The sequence below is a fragment of the Bombina bombina genome, chromosome 1, assembly GCF_027579735.1.
Source record: "Bombina bombina isolate aBomBom1 chromosome 1, aBomBom1.pri, whole genome shotgun sequence".
NCBI classification, from domain to species: domain Eukaryota; kingdom Metazoa; phylum Chordata; class Amphibia; order Anura; family Bombinatoridae; genus Bombina; species Bombina bombina.
Window position 1 is genome coordinate 1,427,946,053 of NC_069499.1, and position 22,743 is coordinate 1,427,968,795.

The 22,743-nt window shown below is 41.4% G+C and overlaps 1 protein-coding gene across 1 annotated transcript in view; it reads left to right on the plus strand.

The window, feature by feature from the left end:
• The window catches only part of ECM1 (extracellular matrix protein 1), a 107,577-nt gene that overhangs the window by 56,690 nt on the left and 28,144 nt on the right, over positions 1 to 22,743 (plus strand). The window contains exon 2 of the mRNA XM_053705459.1: positions 4,187 to 4,264. Coding sequence (XP_053561434.1) covers positions 4,187 to 4,264 — 78 coding nt within the window. The remainder of the gene's footprint in view (positions 1 to 4,186; positions 4,265 to 22,743) is intronic.

The following is a 22,743-nucleotide window of genomic DNA, read 5'->3' on the forward strand; positions in this document are numbered from 1 at the left end:
TCATGGACTCTTGCTAATATGAAAGAAATGAATTTATCAGGTAAGTTCTTACATAAATTATGTTTTTGTAGGGCATTCCCCTAAGTTAAACAGCTCTTTTACCTCTAAAAAATACTAAGTCCCTCCAACTGTAAAATCCCCCCACCCACCAAACCCCCCAAAATAAAAAAACCTAACACTAAAAAAAAACTAAACTACCCATTGCCCCTAAAGGGGCACTTGTATGGGCATTGCCCTTAAAAGGGCAATCAGCTCTTTTTCAAGCCCAAAAAAACCCTAATCTAAAAAAAACACCCCAAACATTAAAGTAAAAAAGTCCGGCGGAAAAGGTCTTCTTCCAGACGGATCCATCATCTTCTATCTTCATCCGGAGTTAGATCCTGGATCCTCAGTGGCAGTCCTCAACGGCCCCGGTCCTTGGTGGCATGGAGGCTCCTCTTCATCCGATGTCCGTCGTAGACTGAAGATTTTAATGCAAGGTACTACCGCAATCCATTTTGGGTACCTTGCATTCCTATTGGCTGAAATTTTTAAATCAGCCAATAGGATTAGAGCTACTGAAATCGATTCCTATTGGCTGTTCAAATCAGCCAATAAGATTTCAGTTGCTCTCATTCTATTGGCTGATTTTAAAATGTCAGCCAATAGGAATGCAAGGTACCCCAATAAATATGGGGTACCTTGCATTCAATCTTCAGTGTGCGATGGGTGATCACATGAAGAGGAGCCTCCACGCTGCCGAGGAACGTCGCCGCCAAGGAACGCCACCATTGAGGATCCAGGCATCGGGAACACAGCTCTGCATCTCCGCTCCGCTCCGCCTTCACTCCGGATGAAGATGGAAGATGATGGATCCTTCTGGAAGAATCAGGGCCGGCGCTTGCATATAGGCAACCAAGGCAAGCGCCTTAGGGCGCCACAGCAGTGGGGCGCAAAATTGAAGAGCAGCGATTTTTTTTATTTTTTATTTATTTATATTATTTTTTACATTTTACTCGTCTCCTCCCTAACGCACGCGGCGCTCTGTTGCCCACACCACTCTCCCTCTCTTACATCCCAGCACACTGTCTGTTACACAACACAGCAGTCCATGCCCTTTTGACTCTACTCCTCCCCCGCCCCTCATGTGCTGCCGGGTGTCGATGCAGTGACAGTGACCGGTATTTGAGCCGCGGCCATGCTGCTTTCCGCTGTAGTGCACTGTACACACTTACTCATTGCGGTATATGTTGTTGCCCGCAGCCCGCTCCGCTACAATAATGCTGAGGGTAGTTCCGCCTCTCCACCGTATTTGCTGGCTTGGGGCTCCTTGAGGGTGAGGTCTTGTTGAGCGCCTTGCTACCTACCTGAAAGACTTTACCGATGGGGAGAGATGACTGTTCTGTGGTGCTCTTCTTCTTCCAGAACTACACCGGGGTGCAGGCTCAGCCTGTCAGGCCAGGGTCACAGTGATGATGGGGTAAGGACGTGTTAAGTGAAGCATGAGTGGTGTCAGTTTTGGGGTGAGCAACTCAACAAGGTGACGGTGACTGAGCTAAGATTCATTGCAATTTGCAGTTATACACTGGTAAACATGAAGGAGCATGAATGGGGTGGGAGTGGGACATTATATACAAAGCAAAACTCAGTAAAAGTGCAATAAGCAAGGTGGACTACTGAAGACTGAAGTTTGGGCTAAGCAAACAGCATGAATATACTCCACTAAATATATGGATCTAATATAAAAAGTGTTTTTCCCATTTTTTTTTATATTTTAAAGGATCTAAAAACTATTAAATTCTTTTTAAAATTCCTACAATAATTAATTAGTGTGTGCCTACTTATTTTGAGAAGCATGTATTTCTGTATATTTATTTTACAAATTATTCTATTTAAAGCATCTTAGTTTCCCCCTGTTCTGATATATATATATAGTGTGTGTATGTGTATATATATGTATATATATATATGTATATATATATATATATGTTTGTGTATATATATATATATATATGTGTGTGTGTTTATATATATATATATATATATATATATATATATACATATAAATATATATATAATCTGTGTATATATATATATATATATATATATTTCTATATCTATATATATATATAATATATATTTATATATGTATATATATATATATATGTGCGTGTGTGTATGTGTATATATATATATATATATATATATATATAGTGTATGTATAATGTATGTATATATATATATATATATATATATATATATATTATAGTGTCCCATATCCTGCAATTACAGTACCAGTAACAGGGTATCAGGATATCCTAATATACAGTATATACCCTATATATATATATATATATATATATATATACACACACTCATACAGTATATATATATATATATATATATATATATTGGTGTGTGTGTATATATATATATATATATATATATATATATATATATATATTATAGATTCATTAATTATCTTTATTTTTTTTTAGTACATCTTTGTAACATTTTGTAAGTAATGGGGGGGGGGGGGGCCAAAATGTATCCTCGCCTGTGTGGCCAAAAATCCTAGCACCGGCCCTGGGAAGAATACCTTCTCTGCTGGACTTCAGGAACAGTGGGTACCTATTTGGGGCTTAGGTTTAGGCTTTTATATTTAAATTTTTGGGGTGGTTGTTTTTTTTTTTAGATTAGGGTTTTTTTGGGCTTGAAAAAGAGCTGTTTCCCCTTTTAAGGGCAGTAAAAGAGCTGAATGCCCTTTTAAGGGCAATGCCCATACAAATGCCCCTTTAGGGGCAATGGGTAGTTTAGTTTTTTTTAGCGTTAGGTTTTTTATTATAGGGGGTTAGGTGGGGGTGGTTACTGTTAGGGGGGACTTAGTATTTTTAGAGGTAAAAGAGCTGTTTAACTTAGGGCAATACCCTACAAAATGCCCTTTTAATGGCTATTAGTAGTTTAGTATTAGATTAGGGGGTGTTTTTATTTTGCGGGGGATTTTTTATTTTCATAGGGATTAGGTATACGGTAATTTTTTTTAATTTTTGATAATTTTGTTTATTTTTTTCTGTAATGTTAGACTTTGTTTTGTAATTTAATGTAAGTTTTTTATTTTATTTTAATTGTTATTTAGTAGTAATTGAGGTTAATTTAGGGGGTGTTAGGTTAGGGGGCTTAGTAATTAAATTAGTTATTTGCGTTGTGGGGGGTTGGCGGTATAGGGGTTAATATATTAGGGTTATTGCGATGTGGGGTTTTTGCCGTTTTAGGGGTTAATAGGTTAATTAGGGTTATTACAATGTGGGCGTTTGGTGGTTTAGGGGTTAATAGGTTAATTAGGTTTATTGTGATGTAGGGGGTTGGCTGTTTAAGAGTTAATAGGTTAAATAGGTTTATTGCGATGTGGGGGGTTGGTGGTTAATATATTAATTGTGTTATTTGCAGATTAGGGGTTTAATAACTTTATTATTTTGTGATGTAGGGGTTGACGGTTTAGGTATTTGTTAATACTTCATGCGGGAGGTTAGGTTCTTTTTTGTTCTAATTTGTGCGGGCGGTTATGTGATTTTATTTGTATTTTTTGCGGGCAGTTACGTGTTTTTTAGTTATTTCGTGCGGACGGTTGCATGTTTTTTTATTTTTTAAGGCTTCGGGTTTGCCTACGCTGCATCCAGGTGTATTCCAATTTCACCACCCTGCTGTTTTCAGAATCAACCTGCACCTGCACGTGCAACTGAAGATGGGGGGGCGATGAGCATGGCGCAACTGGCGATGGCAACAGACGCGTTACAAACGTGATTATAGTATATAGATGGTTTATAGCATTTTATTATTACATGATTGCCATTGCTTGCAATTCACTATGTTCTTACACTACTGAAAAGTCAAGTGTCTGCTGAGCCAATCAGGGGGAGCATATGTGTGCATAGCAGCCAATCACAAGCAGTGTTGAGCTCAGGATCAACAATGTATACCAAAGCAAACTTTAACTATGTGTTTAATACTTTTGAAACACGCTCCTATACAAGCAATCGTACTCTGATGCTCTCAAGCATTGCATTATTGCCCCATTGTGTATTGGACTAAATTTTCAAGAAAGCAGTAGCATACTGTATCTTGTGAGGTTTAAATGTATAACAGTCATCAGTTTTGTGGTAATGGAATCGCTAATGCAAACGTTTTTATCACTCTTTTTGTTTTTCAGACCAACAACTTCCGGCTGAATATGATATGTATCAGAGGGAAGTCATTCCAGAATTTCCAATTATAGTACAATCAGAAGGTACAGGATTTTCCCTAATTTATTAACGATTTTTCTTTAAAAATAATAATAATAATAAAAATATATATATATTATAGCTTTTGCATTGTTTTGCAGTCCATGACTATACCTATTGAAATGTTTGTTGAGTACGTTTATCTTATGTCATGTGTTGTGACCATCAAGACATAAATGAGCTTTTACACACATCGTGCAATAACTGTATAGAATGTGGTAGGGGCAGAGTTCTGAATTCTGCAGGATAAACTCCAGCCTCTTTGGGTGCAGTGGGAGTGAAAAAAAATTCACAGTTAAATTACAAGAAAAGCAGATACACTAAATAAAAGTATGTTGCATTGTTTTTCCCCTTTGTTTTACTGTGCGTACAGTTAATAAAAGTTGCAAAGTCGGTGGAGAAACTCCCTATCAAATGTGCTTCTCTCTCTCTCTCTCTCTCTCTCTCTCTCACTTTCTCTCTCTCTTTCTCTCTCATTTTCTCTCTCTCCTTTTCTCTCTCTCTTTTTCTCTTTCTCGCTCTCAAAATGATAGGCTGATTTCTGCTGCTTCCTTATGCTTACATATTTTTTCCTATAACCAATACTATTGAGATTTTCACTATAAGTGGCGGTTTCAACAAGCAAAAGCAGCTATTTTAAATGATACAATAAAAGTAATTGAGCTATTTATGAACAAGTTAATACACTCCAGCAGGTAAAAGGGATCATTGGGAACATATAATATCCCATTAAACATTTTGAGTTTAACATGCTTTAAATATACTTGGTGCTGATGCACAGCTGACTGTAAAAATTATTTCTTACTTCAGTTCCTCTATTCTTTCAGCAGCCATCATTGTTATACGTACGCTGCATTCCTAGGATGCTGTAATGGCCTGGTCCTGCTCCCCCTATATCTATCAGACAGTTAGCTATCTGCTCTAACTCCAGAGAATACTCCTACTTTTTACAATTACACAATATTTCCTCTTATTTAAAGAGACACTGGACACTAGATTTTTTGCCTAAATGTTTTGTAGATCCATTTACGTAGCCCATCTGGGAGTGTTTTTCTAACAATGTATAGTTTTACTTATTTTTTTTATAACATTGTGCTGATTTTCAGACTCCAAGCCCCAATGAATCAGACTCCTGCTTGTTCTGTTTTGAATAATGGTTCTTTTCATATGCAGGGGAGGGGGGGGGGAGTGTCTGCTCTCTCTGCTTTCTCTGCCCCTTTCATTGGGTGTCCCAGCCTAACCTCATCAGCAGTTCTAAACTGGGAGCTTCTAAGTAAGTTTTTAAAAGGTTTTATACCGGATTTTTAGATCAGTATTTGTGCATATTGTTCTTTGTAGTAGTGTCTATTACATGCAGTTAAATCAGGCTATCTTGAAGTTAAATTTAAAGTAATGTTATTATAGACATCATATATATTAGTGATTTATTATATTACAAAATATTTGCATAAAATAAATATTTATCAGCATTTACAACTAGTGTTTATCTTATCTCCTTTGCTGTGGCCAATAAAGTAGAGATAAAAATGTACTCCTGCACTAACCCTTAGCAATCACTTTATAGCATGTTGCAGGGTTTGGATGCAAAATAAGGGTTACCATGAATTACCTAAGGCTTTCAATCAGGCAGTCAAAGAAGCTGAATAAGTCATCTAACTGCTGCAAGTTAAGTTCATAGATGACCTTCTCAGCTTCTCAATTGCAGAAAACAAATCTGTTCTGAATTTTACATAAACCTTTAACCAATTCACAGTTCCCTGTACAAATGTTTGTCTTAAATTGTTTGAGATTGTCAGCATGTAATTCTGCACAATAGGTTCCTGTTTACCATACGGGTGAGGTCAAATTGAGAAAATCCTATGCAGACACAAGTCTAAACTGATTTCATGCACTCTGCGGGTTAAACTGATTTTTATACAGTATTTAAACTGGCACATGGCCATCCTACATGCCAAAAAATGTATAAAATGTTTAACCTGATGACTGTATTCAGTTCTATAGAAACTATATGGAATAAGGAGAGAACAGTATGAAGCCAGAGTGGATGAGGCAGCCAGAACAGTGAGAACGAAGAGCTTGGAGGGTAGGAGGAGAGAAACTAAAAAAGAATGACCTACATAGAACAATAGCTCATCTGAGAAACAGGGATACAGGCATTCAGAGTATGAGGTGTGTGATTACATAGCTCATATGATTGGGAGAAAGAAGGGACCATATCATTCCAATAAAATGATAAATCAACCTAAAATAAAAAGTGAGACAACTTGTAAAGATTGTGAGAATGTCACAGCCAGAGTAGAAAGCTTGAGACAGAAGTGTATGACTAGAGCTCTTTAGGGAAGGAAGGCTGCAGCCAAGCAAGAAGAAAGCCCAAACAGTCTTCAGGGAGGCCAACAATTGAAATAAACAAGAAAGCTAGAAAGAGAACAAGACAGAGAAGGCAGAAGGGAAATTAAATGGGTTGTCCCATTATCAGTCACCTGGACTCACACAAACACCTACCACTCTTACAAATGCCATTTAGATCCCTCAAAAACCTCAGACTTACCTTCACCCACTGCATGAACCTACCTGTCCAACCTTGCATCAGCTCCTTGAGTCATTCTGCTTCTCACATTTCAGTTCTAGCACCTCATCCATGTCTTCCAAAGTCTCACCCCTTCACAACATTATATTAGTAAGACCAGGGCTATAGCCTCTTCCATTTAACTCTCACACTGCTTTTCCCCCTCTAGGATCTACATTTGTAAGTAGTGGTACTAACAGCACCACACATCTGGATTCGCATGTCATCCAGGTTTATACGCATATAGTTTGATCCTCCATAATTATAATATAGTCCAAAACAAACCCCTTTTCAGGCAGGTAAATTTTTTTTTTTTTTTTTTTAATATATACCACAAAAGTAAGAAAATTATTAGTGAAAATAAGTAAATTCAACTTTCGTAGCTATTGCTTCTATCCCACGTGTGGCAACGAGCAACACCTACTGTATGTACTGTGTGTACTATGCACACAATTTTTTTGAGCAGTGTGCACACATTTTAGCCAAATGATTAAATTGTGTGCACAATTCTGAAGAGGTACACAATTAGCTATGTGCCTATCTAACGTTAAGTAAAATATAGGAAAAAAGTTATTCACTCCTACACAAACACACTCACTCATAGATACACACACTCATACATACATGCAGCACACACTCACACTTATACATACACAAACATACATATAAAAATATACACACATACACACAGCCTAGCTGTCCCATGACATTACAATTTTATCTGTAAACAAGTTCAAAAGACAGCAGCACTCACAGAGTTATACAAAAGTTCAAGGATTTATTGGAGTTTCCACATAGTACATAGATTAAGACAATGTTTCGGGCTTGTTGCCCTTAGTCATGTCAAGTAAACTTACTTACTTAACATGACTAAGGGCAACAAGCCCGAAACGTGCTCTTAATCTATATACTATGGGGAAACTCCCATAACTCTGTGAGTGCTGTTGACTTTTGAACTTGTTTAGATTTGTATGCTGGGAGGTTGTTGGTGTGGAACCTCTGACAGACTTTCACCACCACGGCCTCACACTGTGCTGGACATTGTTGGTTACTGGATTTCAATTTTATCTGCAATTATTTAACTTTATGAACAAGGATATGTGAAGAAATGAAGTCAGTTACCCAGTGGCGTCACTAGGGTTGGTGTCACCCGGTTCGGTAAGTTATGGTGTCACCCCCCCCCCCCAGAAAGCAGACACACACAAAAACACAGACACACACACATTCAAACACTCAGACACACTTAAAAACACACTCAGAATCAGATGCACACACAAACACTCAGAAACACACTGAGACACACACACAAAAACACACACACACAAACACTGAGACACACACACAAAAACACTGAGACACACACACACACACATACATAAAAACTCAGACACGCGCACACACACATACAAAATATGTAAACTGCACTGCATTAATTATAAAGCTCATGCCTAGAGCTGCTCCCTGGCTCAGCAGAGCATCAAATGAAACATAAACAGAGCACTCTAAAATAATTTACTGAAGAAAAGGTTTAGGCGCGCAAACTATGAAAATTCTGCTCTCTGACTCTGTTCCAAGTCTGTCAGTGCACAGCCCCGGGCCGCGTGCCTACCGCTTCTTATGGCCAATCACCTCTGCACTCTGCCCATCCCCAGACCCCGCCCACCCTCCCCTCCTACCTCTTCAGTGTGCACTTAGTGTACTGTAACCGTACCGGTCTGGTGGGCATCATACATGGCTCCTTCACTTTAGAGACAGTGTCAGACAGTCATGCGGTCAGGTGCCAGGCATCCCCCTCACGATTTCCCAGTTCCGTTTAGAGAGACAGCACAGCAGAGTGACTCCACTGCTCCACACGTCACTGAGCAGTGAGCACAGATAGGCAGGCAGGTTTAGGCTAGCAGCGCAGCTTCGCAAGCAAAAGCAGCCGGGAAAAATATTTGTTGAAATTGCAGTGCTAGCTCAAGGGGCAGAAAAATTAAGTGTCTACAACTTCCCCAGTCCTACTAATGTTGACAAATGCCTGCCCCTCTAATAAAAAAAAAAATCTATGCATCTCTACATTGTATTTCTCCAACATTGGTGTGTCCGGTCCACGGCGTCATCCATTACTTGTGGGAATATTCTCTTCCCCAACAGGAAATGGCAAAGAGCACAGCAAAAGCTGCCCATATAGCCCCTCCTCAGGCTCCGCCCCCCAGTCATTCTCTTTGCCGCTCTGAACAAGTAGCATCTCCACGGAGATGGTGAAGAGTATGTGGTGTTTAGTTGTAGTTTTTTATTCTGCTATCAAGAGTTTGTTATTTTAAAATAGTGCCGGTTTGTACTATTTACTCTAAAACAGAAAGGGATGAAGAGTTCTGTTTAAAAGAGGAGTATGATTTTAGCAGCAGTAACTAAAATCAATTGCTGTTCCCACGCAGGACTGTTGAGCCCAGAGAACTTCAGTTGGGGGTAACAGTTTGCAGACTTTTCTGCTCAAGGTATGACTAGTCCATTTTCTAACAAGACTGTGTAATGCTAGAAGACTGTCATTTTCCCTCTTGGGGATCGGTAAGCCATTTTCTTAGACTCTTAATAGAATGAAGGCTTATTATGGGCTATACACTGGTTGACACTCTTGTGGGCTAAATCGATTGCTTTATTTAAGTATTTTATACAGTTTGAAGTGATTTTCTAAACTTTTAGTGTTTGGGAACGTTTTTAGGCGCCAGGCAGTCGTTTAGACACCTTCCCAGTCAGGAAGGGCCTTTCACTATAGTAGGCAGAGCCTCATTTTTGCGCCATAATTGCGCAGTTTCTTTTGGATGCAGTGCATGCAGCTGCATGTGAGAGGGTCTGGTGATCATTGAAAACGTTCCTGGAAGGCTTCATTTGGTATCGTATAACCCCCAGGGACAGGTGAATTCGCAGCAAACGCTGTGGCTGGGACTGTAGTGGGGTTAAAATTGCTGATTGATTAAACGGCTCCGGTTTCCTCATTTAATGGGTTAAAAGCTTGAAAATTGGGGTGCAATACTTTTAATGTATTAAGACACTGTGGTGAAAATTTGGTAAAGATTGGACATTTCCTTCATAGTTTTTCAAATATTCAGTAAAAAAGTGTGCTCTGTTTAACATTTAAAGAGACAGTAACGGTTTTGTTTTAAAACGTTTTTTTTTTTGCATTATTAGCCTGTTTAAGCCTGTCTAACATGTCTGTACCTTCAGATAGAACATGTTCTGTATGTATGGAGGCCAAGGTGGTCCCCCCTTCAAATGTATGTGATAATTGTGCCATGGCATCCAGACAAAGTAAGGACAGTACTGTCACATTTAATAAGGTTGTGTCATGAGCGCTTCCGTTCATCGCCGTGTCGCCGCGGCTCCCGGAACTCCTCTGTGTCTCTGACGTCATGTTGCTTAGCAACATGACGCTTTCTCTCACACCCCTCTGATGACGGTTACGCTCCTGCCCTTTAAATCTCGGCGGGAGATCTGAATCTGGGCCCGTTTGTTTGTTTCCCTGGATTGTGAGTACCATATCAGTTTTGTTCTTCTGTGTACCGACCTCTGCCTGCCTGACCAAGCCTCTTGCCTAATCCCTACTTGCTGATATTTGGACATTGACTTCTGCCTGCCTGACCTTGCCTGTAGCTATTACCCTTTTGCTGATACTTGGATGCCGACTTCTGCTTGCCTGACCCTGTCTTTTGCCTATACCTTTTGCTGATATTTGGATGCCGACTTCTGCCTGCCTGACCTTGCTTTGGCCTTTACCTTTAAACCTATTCTTTGTTAAACAAGACCTGCTTAAAGGGACATTTTACTTTTACAAGCTGCAAAAGAGAACTTTGCCTTTCTGTTTGTTATACACCTGCTTAAAAGGGACATTTACTTTTACAAGCTGCAAAAGAGAACTTTGCCTTTCTGTTTGTTATAAACCTGCTTAAAGGGACATTATACTTTTACAAGCTGCAAAAGAGAACTTTTCCTTTGTTTTACAAGCCTGCTAAAGAGGACCTTTTTCAGAAGCTTCAAGTAAGAGCATTTCCTTTTTGTTCTTTGTACTACTTAAAGGGACGTTTTATCCTTTGTGGCTTTCCTGCATTCTGGAACAATATTCATTTTTGTTATCTTCTAATCTGCTTCCTGAGTGGGTCACGTCCTGGATATTTCTCAGTGTTCTAGCGTGTGCTTTCAATTCACGCTAGCAGTTGGGTTACATCCCGGATTGATTCCAGAGCGGCTGACATTACAAACGGGCCAGAAAAATGGACCCCACTGAATTATCTATGGCCGTGGCTCACCAGGGACAGCTCTTGGGTTCTCATGCCACTCACTTGCAGTCTCTGGACACTAAACTTGATCAAATTACTGCTCTATTACAAAATTTGGTTGCTACCGCACCTCCCAATCCTAATCCCAATCCAAATCCGATTGAGGCATTACCTCCTCCGATTCCTAACAATCAGTCTCAGGTACAACTAAGTCCCAGGATTCCTCTTCCGGATAAATATGATGGGAATCCTGAAGAATGTAGAGGCTTTTTGAATCAATGCCGTCTTCATTTCCGAAATAGCCCTACTCTCTTTGCTACTGCCTCTTCTAGAATCACGTTTCTTATTTCCTTAATGAAAGGAAAAGCCTTGGCTTGGGTGTCACCTTTGCTAGAAAAGAATGATCCTATACTGTTGGATGTTGATACATTTCTATCTACATTCTCAAACGTATTCGATAAACCTGGAAGGTCATCCGCTGCTGAAGCAACTCTCCTGGATTTACGTCAAGGAAATCAACCAGTCTCTCAATATGCAATTGAGTTCCGCACCCTTGCCTCTGAAACCACTTGGAATCAGGGAGCACTCAGAGCCGCTTTCCGTAAAGGACTTTCTGAGCGTCTCAAGGATGAATTGGTGTATCGTGAACTTCCAGAGTCCTTAGAAGCCTTAATAAATCTCTGTATCAGTCTCGACGCCAGGTTTCGTGAACGCCAACAAGAAAAGGATAGAACACAGAGGACTTCCACTCAAACTCCTTTTCGTTTAGCTCCTCGTTTTTCTAATCCAGTCACTCCAGCCTCTCCTACTACTGATCAGGCTGAACCCATGGAAGTAGGAAGTATAAAATTAACTGAGACTGAACGCTTAAGAAGACGGACTCTTGGCTTATGTCTGTACTGTGGCCTTAAAGGACATTTATTAAGGGATTGTCCTACTAGGCCAGTAAAAGCCAGGGCTTAACTCTAGTCCAGGGAACTGAGTTAAGCCAAAATAGTGGTCATTCCCTATACAAGAAACTCTTTGTTCCAGTAACTCTTCTAATTGGACATAAGAAGATCTATACCCAAGCTCTAATTGATTCTGGTGCTGGAGGTGTGTTCATTGACTCTACATTTGTTTCTACTCATTCTATACCCTTACTAAAGAAGGAGTATTCCATTTCAGTCTCTACGGTCAGTGGAGATCCTTTGGGTTCTGGATACATTCAGTTTTCTACTCAACCCTTAATCCTCACCGTAGGAATACTTCATTTTGAGACAATTTGTTTCGATGTCATTCCCACTCCGCAATTTCCCATTATCTTGGGATTACCCTGGCTCCAGATTCACAATCCCATTTTTTCTTGGACTTTCGGTGAACTCACTTCCTGGGGATCTACATGCCAGACTAAATGTCTTCAAAAGATTACTAAGTTACCACTCACTATTGCTCTCACAGTTGAAACTCCGGAATCCTTACCTATGCATTACCATGACTTTGTGGATGTCTTCTCCAAAAAAGAAGCGGAACGTCTTCCTCCTCATCGCCCTTTTGATTGTCCCATTGACCTCCTTCCTGGGGCTGCCTATCCTCGAGGCAAGACATATCCACTTTCTAAACCAGAAAACATGGCTCTGGAAGAATATATAAAAGACAATCTGGCTAGAGGATTTATTCGACCCTCCTCTTCCCCTGTAGGGGCTGGTTTCTTTTTTGTGGGAAAAAAGGATGGCGGATTAAGACCCTGTATTGATTATCGTGGATTGAATCAGATTACCATCAAGAACAGTTATCCTCTGCCCCTTATTCCTGAACTTTTTACTTATCTTCAGGGAGCCACCATTTTCACCAAACTCGACCTACGTGGTGCATACAACTTGATCCGTATACGCAAAGGAGATGAGTGGAAGACTGCCTTTAACACTCGATTTGGGCATTATGAATATTTGGTCATGCCCTTCGGGCTATGCAATGCTCCGGCGGTTTTCCAGCATTTTGTAAATGAGATCTTTCGTGATTTTTTGAATACTTTTGTTATCATATACCTGGACGACATCTTAATTTTTTCTCAGAACCACCAAGATCATGTGCACCACGTCAAGAAAGTACTTCAACGTCTAAGAGAATTCCATCTGTTTGCTAAACTGGAGAAATGTTCTTTCCATCAAAAATCCATACCCTTTCTGGGTTATGTAATATCGGCATCTGGATTCGAAATGGACCCTACTAAACTTTCTGCCATTTTGGATTGGCCTAGACCTGATTCTTTGAAGGCTTTACAACGTTTCCTAGGCTTCGCCAATTATTACAGAAAGTTCATCAAGAATTTTGCTACTATTACTTCTCCTCTTACTTCTCTCACAAGAAAAGGACAAAACTGTAAAGTATGGCCGTCTGAGGCTATAGAAGCTTTTGAATCTCTCAAAGAAGCTTTTTCCTCAGCTCCTATCCTTCGTCATCCAAATCCTGAGTTTCAATTTATTCTGGAGGTGGATGCTTCCTCTGTTGCTGCTGGAGCGGTTCTGTCTCAACGAATACCAGAGACTGGAAGGATTCATCCTGTTGCTTTTTTCTCTAAAAAATTCACTCCTTCCGAATTTAACTATGACGTAGGGAATAAAGAGTTGCTTGCCATCAAGATGGCATTGGATGAATGGAGACATTGGCTGGAAGGTACTTCTTTGCCATTTACTATACTTACTGATCATAAGAACCTTCTGTATCTCCAAACAGCCAAACGACTAAATTCCAGGCAAGCACGCTGGTCCTTATTCTTCTCTCGGTTTCACTATAATTTGTCTTACATACCTGGTTCAAAAAATATTAAAGCAGACGCACTTTCCAGACAATTTCAAGATACCCCAGTTCCTGAGTCTGGTACCATTCTCCAACCTCATGAAGTCATTGGCCAGTTAACAACTTCTTGGTTACAAGAATTACAGTCCGCTCAAGAGCATCTTCCTTTGTCCTGTAAACCTCCCAATGGTTTACTCTTTGTTCCTGAACGCCTTCGTTCCAAGATTTTATTTTGGGCTCATGATAGTCCCCTTTCTGGACATCCTGGCATCAGTATTACCACTCGAAACCTCAAACAACATGTCTGGTGGCCTACACTCTCTCAAGATGTGAAGGATTACGTCTCAGTATGCACACAATGTGCCATGAACAAAACTCCACGCCAACTTCCTTCAGGATTACTCCAACCATTGCCTATACCTCACCAGCCTTGGACTCATGTATCCATGGACTTTATTACCGATCTTCCCTTGTCCACTGGGAACAATACTATCTGGGTGGTGGTCGACAGGTTCACTAAGACGGCTCATTTTGTACCCTTGCCAGGATTACCATCTGCCAAAAGACTCTCTGAACTTTTTATTCTACATATTGTAAGAATCCATGGATTTCCTCTAGATATTGTTTCAGATAGAGGGGTACAATTCGTTTCTCGATTTTGGAGGTCACTTTGTAAACATTTTGGTACTACTATATCTCTCTCTACTTCTCACCACCCACAATCGAATGGTCAGACTGAAAGAGTAAACCAGTGTCTTGAAACATATCTTAGACATTATGTGGATCATTATCATTCTAACTGGACTTCTTACCTTCCTTTGGCTGAATTGGCCCATAATGCCCGGTACAATTCCTCCCTTCAGACTTCTCCTTTTCATGCAGCTTACGGATATCAGCCTAGGACATTCCCTTTGCATACTTCCTCCACAGTGAATCCTGCTTCTGATCTTACAGCCCGAAGATTAACTCGACATTGGCAGAAGATACATCGTATTCTTTCTGTAACTTCTAGACGTTACAAGTTCTTTTCGGATCTTCGACGGAAAAAGGCTCCCAAATATCGCCCTGGTGATAAAGTTTGGATTTCCTCTCGATTTCTTCGCCTGAAACAACCTTCTAACAAATTGGGACCACGATATGTGGGTCCTTTCCGAATACTGGGTCAGGTATGTTCCACTGCTTATCGGGTAGCCTTACCCAAGTCTCTCAAAGTCCATCCGGTATTCCATGTTTCTCTTTTAAAACCTGTGATGATTAACAGGTATTCTAAGCCTTTTTCTAAACCTCCACCGTTATTGGTGCATGGACATCCTGAGTTTGAGATCAGCCATATTCTAGATTCCAAATTGCGGGGCAAGAAATTGTATTATCTCATTCATTGGAAGGGTTATCCAGTCACGGAACGTTCTTGGGAACCTGCTCATCAAGTAAATGCTCCTATATTGGTCAAGACCTTCCACAAGACTCATCCTGATAGACCTGGTCCTGTCCCCCGGAGGGGTCCTTGAGGAGGGGGTGCTGTCATGAGCGCTTCCGTTCATCGCCGTGTCGCCGCGGCTCCCGGAACTCCTCTGTGTCTCTGACGTCATGTTGCTTAGCAACATGACGCTTTCTCTCACACCCCTCTGATGACGGTTACGCTCCTGCCCTTTAAATCTCGGCGGGAGATCTGAATCTGGGCCCGTTTGTTTGTTTCCCTGGATTGTGAGTACCATATCAGTTTTGTTCTTCTGTGTACCGACCTCTGCCTGCCTGACCAAGCCTCTTGCCTAATCCCTACTTGCTGATATTTGGACATTGACTTCTGCCTGCCTGACCTTGCCTGTAGCTATTACCCTTTTGCTGATACTTGGATGCCGACTTCTGCTTGCCTGACCCTGTCTTTTGCCTATACCTTTTGCTGATATTTGGATGCCGACTTCTGCCTGCCTGACCTTGCTTTGGCCTTTACCTTTAAACCTATTCTTTGTTAAACAAGACCTGCTTAAAGGGACATTTTACTTTTACAAGCTGCAAAAGAGAACTTTGCCTTTCTGTTTGTTATACACCTGCTTAAAAGGGACATTTACTTTTACAAGCTGCAAAAGAGAACTTTGCCTTTCTGTTTGTTATAAACCTGCTTAAAGGGACATTATACTTTTACAAGCTGCAAAAGAGAACTTTTCCTTTGTTTTACAAGCCTGCTAAAGAGGACCTTTTTCAGAAGCTTCAAGTAAGAGCATTTCCTTTTTGTTCTTTGTACTACTTAAAGGGACGTTTTATCCTTTGTGGCTTTCCTGCATTCTGGAACAATATTCATTTTTGTTATCTTCTAATCTGCTTCCTGAGTGGGTCACGTCCTGGATATTTCTCAGTGTTCTAGCGTGTGCTTTCAATTCACGCTAGCAGTTGGGTTACATCCCGGATTGATTCCAGAGCGGCTGACAGGTTGCCCAAGATGATTCCTCAAATGAAGGTAGTGGGGATAGTTCTTCATCCTCTCCTTCTGTGTCAATACCAGTTATGCCCGCGCAGGCGACCCCTAGTACATCTAGCGCGCCAATGCTTGTTACTATGCAACAATTAACGGCAGTAATGGATAATTCCATAGCTAATATTTTATCCAAAATGCCAGCATTTCAAAGAAAGCGTGATTGCTCAGTTTTAAATACAGTGGAGCAAGAAGGCGCTGACGATAATTTATCTGTCATACCCTCACACCAGTCAGAAGTGGCAGTGAGGGAGGGTTTGTCGGAGGGAGAACTTTCTGATTCAGGAAGAATTTCTCAACAGGCAGAACCTGATGTTGTGACATTTAAATTTAAGTTAGAGCATCTCCGCGCATTACTTAAGGAGGTACTAACTACTCTGGATGATTGTGACTCTTTGGTCATTCCAGAAAAATTGTGCAAGATGGACAAATTCCTAGAGGTCCCGGTGCACCCTGATGCCTTTCCAATACCTAAAAGGGTGGCGGACATAGTGAATAAGGAGTGGGAGAAGCCAGGCATACCTTTCGTCCCACCTCCTATATTTAAGAAATTGTTCCCCATGGTCGACCCAAGGAAGGACACATGGCAAACAGTCCCTAAGGTTGAGGGGACAGTTTCTACGCTAGCCAAACGCACGACTATTCCCATTGAGGACAATTGTGCTTTCAAAGATCCTATGGATAAAAAATTGGAGGGTTTGCTTAAAAAGATTTTTGTTCAGCAAGGTTACCTCCTCCAACCAATTTCGTGCATTATTCCTGTCACCACGGCGGCGTGTTTCTGGTTCGATGAACTAGAAAAGTCGCTCGATAAAGAGACTCCATATGAGGAAGTCATGGACAGAATTCATGCACTTAAGTTAGCTAATTCCTTTATTTTAGATGCCGCTTTGCAATTAGCGGCGAAAAATTCAGGGTTTGCAATTGTGGCGCGTAGAGCGCTTTGGCTAAAGTCTTGGTCGGCGGATGTATCTTCCAAGACAAAATTGCTTAATATCCCTTTCAAAGGTAAGACCCTTTTTGGGCCAGAATTGAAAGAAATTATTTCAGACATCACTGGGGGGAAGGGCCATGCCCTCCCACAGGATAGGCCTTTCAAGGCTAAGAATAAGTCCAATTTTCGTTCCTTTCGTAATTTCAGGAACGGACCGGCTTCTAACTCTGCAGCCTCTAGACAAGAGGGTAACGCTTCCCAGGCTAAACCAGCTTGGAAACCGATGCAAGGCTGGAACAAGGGTAAACAGGCCAAGAAGCCTGCTGCTGCTACCAAGACAGCATGAAGGGGTAGCCCCCGATCCGGGACCGGATCTAGTAGGGGGCAGACTCTCTCTCTTTGCTCAGGCTTGGGTAAGAGATGTTCCGGATCCCTGGGCACTAGAAATAGTCTCTCAGGGTTATCTTCTAGAGTTCAAGGAACTTCCTCCAAGGGGAAGGTTCCACATGTCTCGCTTATTTTCAGACCAATTCTGAATTTAAAAATTCGAAACAAGTTTCTCAGAGTTCCATCGTTCAAAATGGAAACCATTCGAACAATTTTACCTACAATCCAGGAGGTTCAATATATGACTACCGTGGATTTTAAGGATGCTTACCTACATATTCCTATCCACAAAGATCATCATCAGTTCCTAAGGTTTGCCTTTCTGGACAAACATTACCAGTTCGTGGCTCTTCCATTCGGTTTAGCCACTGCTCCCAGAATTTTCACAAAGGTGCTAGGGTCCCTTCTGGCGGTTCTAAGACCGAGGGGCATTGCAGTGGCACCTTATCTAGACGACATTCTAATTCAAGCGTTGTCTCTTTCCAAGGCAAAGGCTCATACAGACATTGTCCTAGCCTTTCTCAGATCTCACGGGTGGAAGGTGAACGTAGAAAAGAGTTCCCTGTCTCCGTCAACAAGAGTTCCCTTTTTGGGAACAATAATAGATTCTTTAGAAATGAAGATCTTCCTGACAGAAGTCAGAAAGTCAAAGCTTTTAAACGCTTGTCAAGTTCTTCACTCTATTCTGCAGCCTTCCATAGCTCAGTGCATGGAAGTAGTAGGATTGATGGTTGCAGCAATGGACATAGTTCCTTTTGCTCGAATTAATCTAAGACCATTATAACTGTGCATGCTCAATCAGTGGAATGGGGACTATGCAGACTTGTCTCCTCAGATTCAAGTAGACCAGATAACCAGAGACTCACTCCGTTGGTGGTTGACTCAGGATCACCTGTCTCAGGGAATGAGTTTCCGCAGACCAGAGTGGGTCATTGTCACGACCGACGCCAGTCTATTATGCTGGGGCGCGGTCTGGAATTCCCTGAAAGCTCAGGGTCTATGGTCTTGAGAAGAGTCTCTTCTCCCAATAAACATCCTGGAACTGAGAGCGATATTCAATGCTCTCCGAGCTTGGCCTCAACTAGCAAAGGCCGGATTCATAAGATTCCAGTCAGACAACATGATGACTGTAGCTTACATCAACCATCGGGGAGGAACAAAGAGTTCCTTGGCGATGAGAGAGGTATCCAAGATCATCAAAAATAGGCGGAGGATCACTCCTGCCATCTATCTGCAATTCACATCCCAGGAGTAGACAACTGGGAGGCGGATTATCTGAGTCGTCAGACTTTCCATCCGGGGGAGTGGGAACTCCACCCGGAGGTCTTTGCCCAGTTAACCCAATTATGGGGCATTCCAGACATGGATCTGATGGCGTCTCGTCAGAACTTCAAGGTTCCTTGCTACGGGTCCAGATCCAGGGATCCCAAGGCGACTCTAGTGGATGCATTAGTGGCGCCTTGGTCGTTCAACCTAGCTTATGTGTTTCCACCGTTTCCTCTCCTTCCCAGGCTCGTAGCCAGGATCAAACAGGAGAAAGCCTCTGTGATTCTGATAGCTCCTGCGTGGCCACGCAGGACTTGGTATGCAGACCTGGTGAATATGTCATCGGCTCCACCATGGAAGCTACCTTTGAGACAGGATCTTCTAGTACAAGGTCCATTCGAACATCCAAATCTAGTTTCTCTGCAGCTGACTGCTTGGAAATTGAACGCTTGATTTTATCCAAGCGTGGGTTTTCAAATTCAGTGATAGATACTCTGGTCCAAGCCAGAAAACCTGTGACTAGAAAGATTTACCATAAAATATGGAAAAAATATATCTGTTGGTGTGAATCCAAGGGATTCTCCTGGAGTAAGATTAAAATTCCTAAGATTCTTTCCTTTCTCCAAGAGGGTTTGGATAAAGGGTTGTCAGCGAGTTCTCTAAAAGGACAGATTTCTGCCTTATCTGTTTTGTTACACAAACGCCTGGCAGCTGTGCCAGATGTACAAGCTTTTGTACAGGCTTTGGTCAGAATCAAGCCTGTTTACAGACCCATGACTCCTCCTTGGAGTCTAAATTTAGTTCTTTCAGTTCTTCAAGGGGTTCCGTTTGAACCCTTACATTCCATAGATATCAAGTTACTATCTTGGAAAGTTCTGTTTTTGGTTGCTATTTCTTCTGCTAGAAGAGTTTCTGAATTATCTGCTTTGCAGTGTGATCCACCCTATCTGGTGTTCCATTCAGATAAGGTCGTTTTGCGTACCAAGCCTGGTTTTCTTCCAAAAGTTGTTTCCAACAAGAATATTAACCAGGAAATAGTTGTTCCTTCTCTGTGTCCGAAACCAGTTTCAAAGAAGGAACGTTTGTTACACAATTTAGATGTAGTCCGTGCTTTAAAGTTCTATTTAGAAGCAACAAAGGATTTTAGACAAACCTCATCTTTGTTTGTCGTTTACTCTGGTAAGAGGAGAGGACAAAAAGCTACTGCTACCTCTCTTTCTTTCTGGCTGAAAAGCATTATCCGATTGGCTTATGAGACTGGACGGCAGCCTCCTGAAAGAATCACAGCTCACTCTACTAGGGCTGTGGCTTCCACATGGGCTTTCAAGAACGAGGCTTCTGTTGATCAGATATGTAAGGCAGCAACTTGGTCTTCCTTGCACACTTTTGCCAAATTCTACAAATTTGATACTTATGCTTCTTCGGAGGCTATTTTTGGGAGAAAGGTTTTGCAAGCCGTGGTGCCTTCTGTTTAAGTAACCTGATTTGCTCCCTCCCTTCATCCGTGTTCTAAAGCTTTGGTATTGGTTCCCACAAGTAATGGATGACGCCATGGACCGGACACACCAATGTTGGAGAAAACAGAATTTATGCTTACCTGATAAATTACTTTCTCCAACGGTGTGTCTGGTCCACGGCCCGCCCTGGTTTTTTTTTTTTTTTAAACAAGCTTTATTGTACAAAACATTCAACAATACAATAAAGTAAAATAGAAACAACAAGCATCGTAGATACAATGAGTAACGAAAGGTCCATTTGACCAGGCTTGCTCTTTTGTGAATAAAATTAAGTCTCAATGTAGGTACAGTTCAGAAGTTTTGGATTAACCAGATGCTTGCGTTCCATTTATAAGCTTGAGTTTTTAACAGTTTTCCTTAAACAGTAAGGTTATTTCTAAACAGTAAACAAGTAATTTAACTGACCAGGCATGCCAGTAAGAGTAGAGTAGAGTAAGAGATTCAGAAGAGGTATAAAGGGAGAGAAAAGGAGAAGTCTGCAGGGGTAGGTAGGAGGGGGAGGGTGAAAAAAAAACAAAAAAAAAACAGGTGGCTCAGACTGCATGAGTGCGCGCTAATATCCCGCTGGCTAGACAGATGTACCCCTCCAACTGGCTAGCATCATTTCATGTGTTGCCACTTGGCTTGTCTTAATATAGTGTAGCCTTTCGAGCACCAATAGGTCCTCTACTGCAATACGCCATTCCTCTAGTGTTGGAATGTTCTGTGTTTTCCATTTTTGTGGGATTAGTTTTTTAGCTCCTGTGAGCATTATCAACATAAGCGCTTGTTTGTGTGGTTCTGTGATTTTTGGGATGTTCAAAAGAAGCATTGTGTCCGGGGTGCAGGGGACGTTAACTTTCAGTTTCTCTGTAACCTGTGCGATCACCTCTGTCCAGAAGCCCATTATCCTCGGGCAGGACCACCAGATATGGAGGAGCGAGCCAGGTTCCCTGCACCCTCTCCAACACAGAGAGCTAGCCCTGGGGTATAGCCTATGAAGTCTAGTTGGCGTGAGATACCATCTACACAGTAGTTTCAGGTGTATCTCCTGTACATTTGCTGAAACCGATGAGTGTTTTGTCAATAGAAATGATTTTAGCCATGACTCTTTGTCTACATCTGTGCTAAGCTCCCTATTCCATGTTCTCGTGTAAGTGGGGAGTGGGCCGTCAGGGGGGGTCAGACACTAATTTGTATATGAGTGAGATTAACCGTCTTTGTGGTCTGTTTGCTATACATAAGTGCTCAAAGGGTGTGGGATTCCTTCCCAGCTCGTCTTTGTGTGTGTGTCGTGTTAAGAAGTGTACCATTTGGTTGTACCTTAACCATGAAGAAAATATATTGCAATCTATCGCAATCATCTATTGTATAGACAGCCGGTTTTGAGGTGGTAAGGTCTGCCGGGGCGTGTTCCGATCTTATAGTATGGTAATTCAGGGTTTTCAATGATTGGTAAAAGTGGGGAGGTTCTGGAGGAAATATGTGAGTTAGTGGCTACTACTTTATCCCATTCATTTAGTATTTCCGAGGTTATCTGGTATTTGCTTAGTATCTTGGGTCGTTGTGATGATGGGATCCATGCTAATGTGCCTACATTATTGAGTTTAAAAATTTGTCCATCTAATCTGACCCACGCTTTATGTGTTGTGTTTTGAGACCATTCAACTATACGCTGTAATAATATAGCTTTCCTATAGGCTGACAAATCCGGAAATCCCAGACCTCCCTTATCCCTAGGTAAATACATTGTTCTCCTAGGAACTCTTGGTTTTGTACTTGACCACACAAATTGTTCAAGTGTCTTTTGTAGCTGAGGTATATATTCCCTTGGGAGTGAGATCGGGACTGTCTGCAATAAGTAAAGGATATGGGGGAGGATATTCATCTTTACTACACCGATCTTGCCCAGCCAGGTGAGTGGTTTATTTTTCCAGGAAGATAAGTCTCTTATGATCTCATTTCGTAATCTTATGTAGTTATCTTTGTATAGGTCTTGGGGCTTAGATGTGAGATATATACCTAAGTATCTTAATTGTCTAGTGTTTATCGAGACTTTAAGGTCTGACTTCAATTGCTGTATTTGCTCTGGGGGTGCACTGATGTTAAGGAGTTCCGACTTGTTGAGGTTAAGATGGAAGTTGGAGAGGTTTCCATATGTCTCTATCTCTGATAGGAGCTCCGGTACCGAAGTGTCGACGTTTGTGAGGGTATACAAAATGTCGTCTGCATACAGAGCCTGTTTATGCTCTGTGTCTCCCACCTTTACACCCGTTATTTTAGGGTTGTGTCTGACTTTATGGGCCAAGGCCTCTATTGAGATCGCAAACA